Genomic DNA, 2024 nt, shown 5'->3' with positions numbered 1-2024 from the left:
CCTCATAGTGGGCACAGCAGGCGTACAGACACTGATAGAATCCTTACCTCCGCAATCATGCCCCGACCGGACATTCAAGCAATTATAATTCAGGACTATCCTCTCTTCTATGTTCCTCCGACTATCATCAGGGTAATAGACCAGACCGCCATCCATCCACAAGTCAAACCAGTGCCTCTTCCAACGGCGCAAAACTGAACCTGCAAGGAAGCACAGTCATAGATTTAGTAACCTGGAAGATATTGATATCGTTAAAGATATAGTTAAAGAAACCCCTGATCCATTAAAGTGGACCTGTCATTGGATGTACTTGGCTTCATCACCTTTGGTTATATATTTGGGGACACCTTCCTGGCTACCCACAATGCAACACTTTGTGACCTGATGAGCCAATCTCGGGTTCTGGAGAGAGTGCAATGCTCGGAATTGGCCCAGAAACTCCAAATTTACACAATTTTGTGCAGCTTGGTCAACAAATGGACTTAAAAGATCAGTGAATAGGAAGCTATGTACTGGCTGATATTTAAGCCTATTAATAAAGAGAACCTGTCCCTTTGGCTCCGTGCAGCTCTACATTGACTGATCTGTTATTTATGACAATGTCAATGTTGAGCTCTTTTTCAGCTTACAAGGGTTTGTATCGGACATGTGTTCCTATAATTCATTGTATTACAGAAAGCCATTACAAACCACAGCACCAATGTCTAGCGTGCATTGGCTGACCAAACTACATGTACCCCATGCAAAGCCCTCCATGAATACAAGACACAGCAATGTGATAAAACTTTACTTACTCTGCCTCCAGAGCCAGCCGCTCTTCACCAAAGCCATCGCCAACCGGAGGATCGTCTGCAAGAGGAACACAGAACAGATTTACATAAAGCCAATATTCCCCAATTTACAAAATCAAACCGGACTTGTTTGTCCCACCAACCCTACAGTGAGTCTGTGTTCTGCTCAAGGGGACTTTATTGAAGTTTAATGATAGCCAGTCTGTAAATGAAGGGTAAATACCTACCTGTGAACCGCTTTTGGATTGATGGAGTCCCAACAATGCAGCAACATCACCAAGTGCAATGCATCGCCAACATTGTATTAGGGAGGATGAGGCTCCAACAATTTGGGGTTGCAATGGCAGAATGGTGGTTGGTGGGGGAAGAACCAATAAATTCCCCTCTATTATATCCCATTATAGTAAAAGAGACCCACTGTACAGGAGCGGGACCAAAAAGGGATTTTTATCAGCTCTTAAGTGTCAAATAGACAAATGGAATATGATATGATGTATAAGGGTTTGTAACTTTGCTAAGCCAGTCAATTGATAGTCAGGCAATTCTATGTCTTGTTAGCTCAGACATTGGTCATTATAAGGGAAATATGAGATACCGTGAAGCCCTGAGCGAAGTGGGGGTCCAAAATGAGCAGCGTACTAGCTTCCTGTTATACCCCTGAACAGGGGCCCTGGAGATGGTGGACGGCCACGGGCATTTGTTTGGTTTGCCCCATCCCCTAAAACTGATCTGATGACATGAAAAAGAGCCTGGAAACCCCGACCTGTACATGGGGCAGCGGGAGGAATGGTCATAGCAATACATTAGGTGAAAATTGGAGAGTCAAAATTGCAAAAGCTTTCACTTTTTTGTTGTTGCATACAATTCACCTGATGAAAGGGTGGTGGGGGGGGGGGGGTGTTAGACACTTTTTAGAAGGACCGTATGGGTTTAAATACTAATGCAAATTCAAAAAGAGTATTATTTTAAGTAGAACTCCATTGACTGGCATTGCATTTAAAGTGGATGCAACCCCATTCTTTAACACCTACATTTCGTTCCTTTTCCTAAGTGTGCTCCTGTGCTGTTGTCAATATACGGGCATGGTCTGCTGTTGTCACCTGCAGGAAATAGAAAGATGACTAGAAATACATTCACATTTCAGAGCTGGGAGTTTGGCACTGAAAGAACAGAGATGTCCTACCTAAGTCACCCCTCACACTTCTCCATAACCCCAGAATTAATCCTAATGCT

At 43.6% G+C, this 2024-nt stretch overlaps 1 protein-coding gene across 1 annotated transcript in view; it reads right to left on the bottom strand.

Moving 5' to 3' along the window:
• The window catches only part of PLEKHB1 (pleckstrin homology domain containing B1), a gene marked incomplete in the record, with an annotated part of 12674 nt that overhangs the window by 8007 nt on the left and 2643 nt on the right, over window positions 1-2024 (bottom strand). Inside the window, 3 exon segments of the mRNA XM_072401082.1 lie at window positions 48-200; window positions 795-849; window positions 1823-1891. Coding sequence (XP_072257183.1) covers window positions 48-200; window positions 795-831 — 190 coding nt within the window.

Source organism: Pyxicephalus adspersus, chromosome 1, assembly GCF_032062135.1.
Source record: "Pyxicephalus adspersus chromosome 1, UCB_Pads_2.0, whole genome shotgun sequence".
NCBI lineage: Eukaryota > Metazoa > Chordata > Amphibia > Anura > Pyxicephalidae > Pyxicephalus > Pyxicephalus adspersus.
Note: the sequence above shows the minus strand (reverse complement) of the source record. Positions and strands in the feature narration are given on the sequence as shown.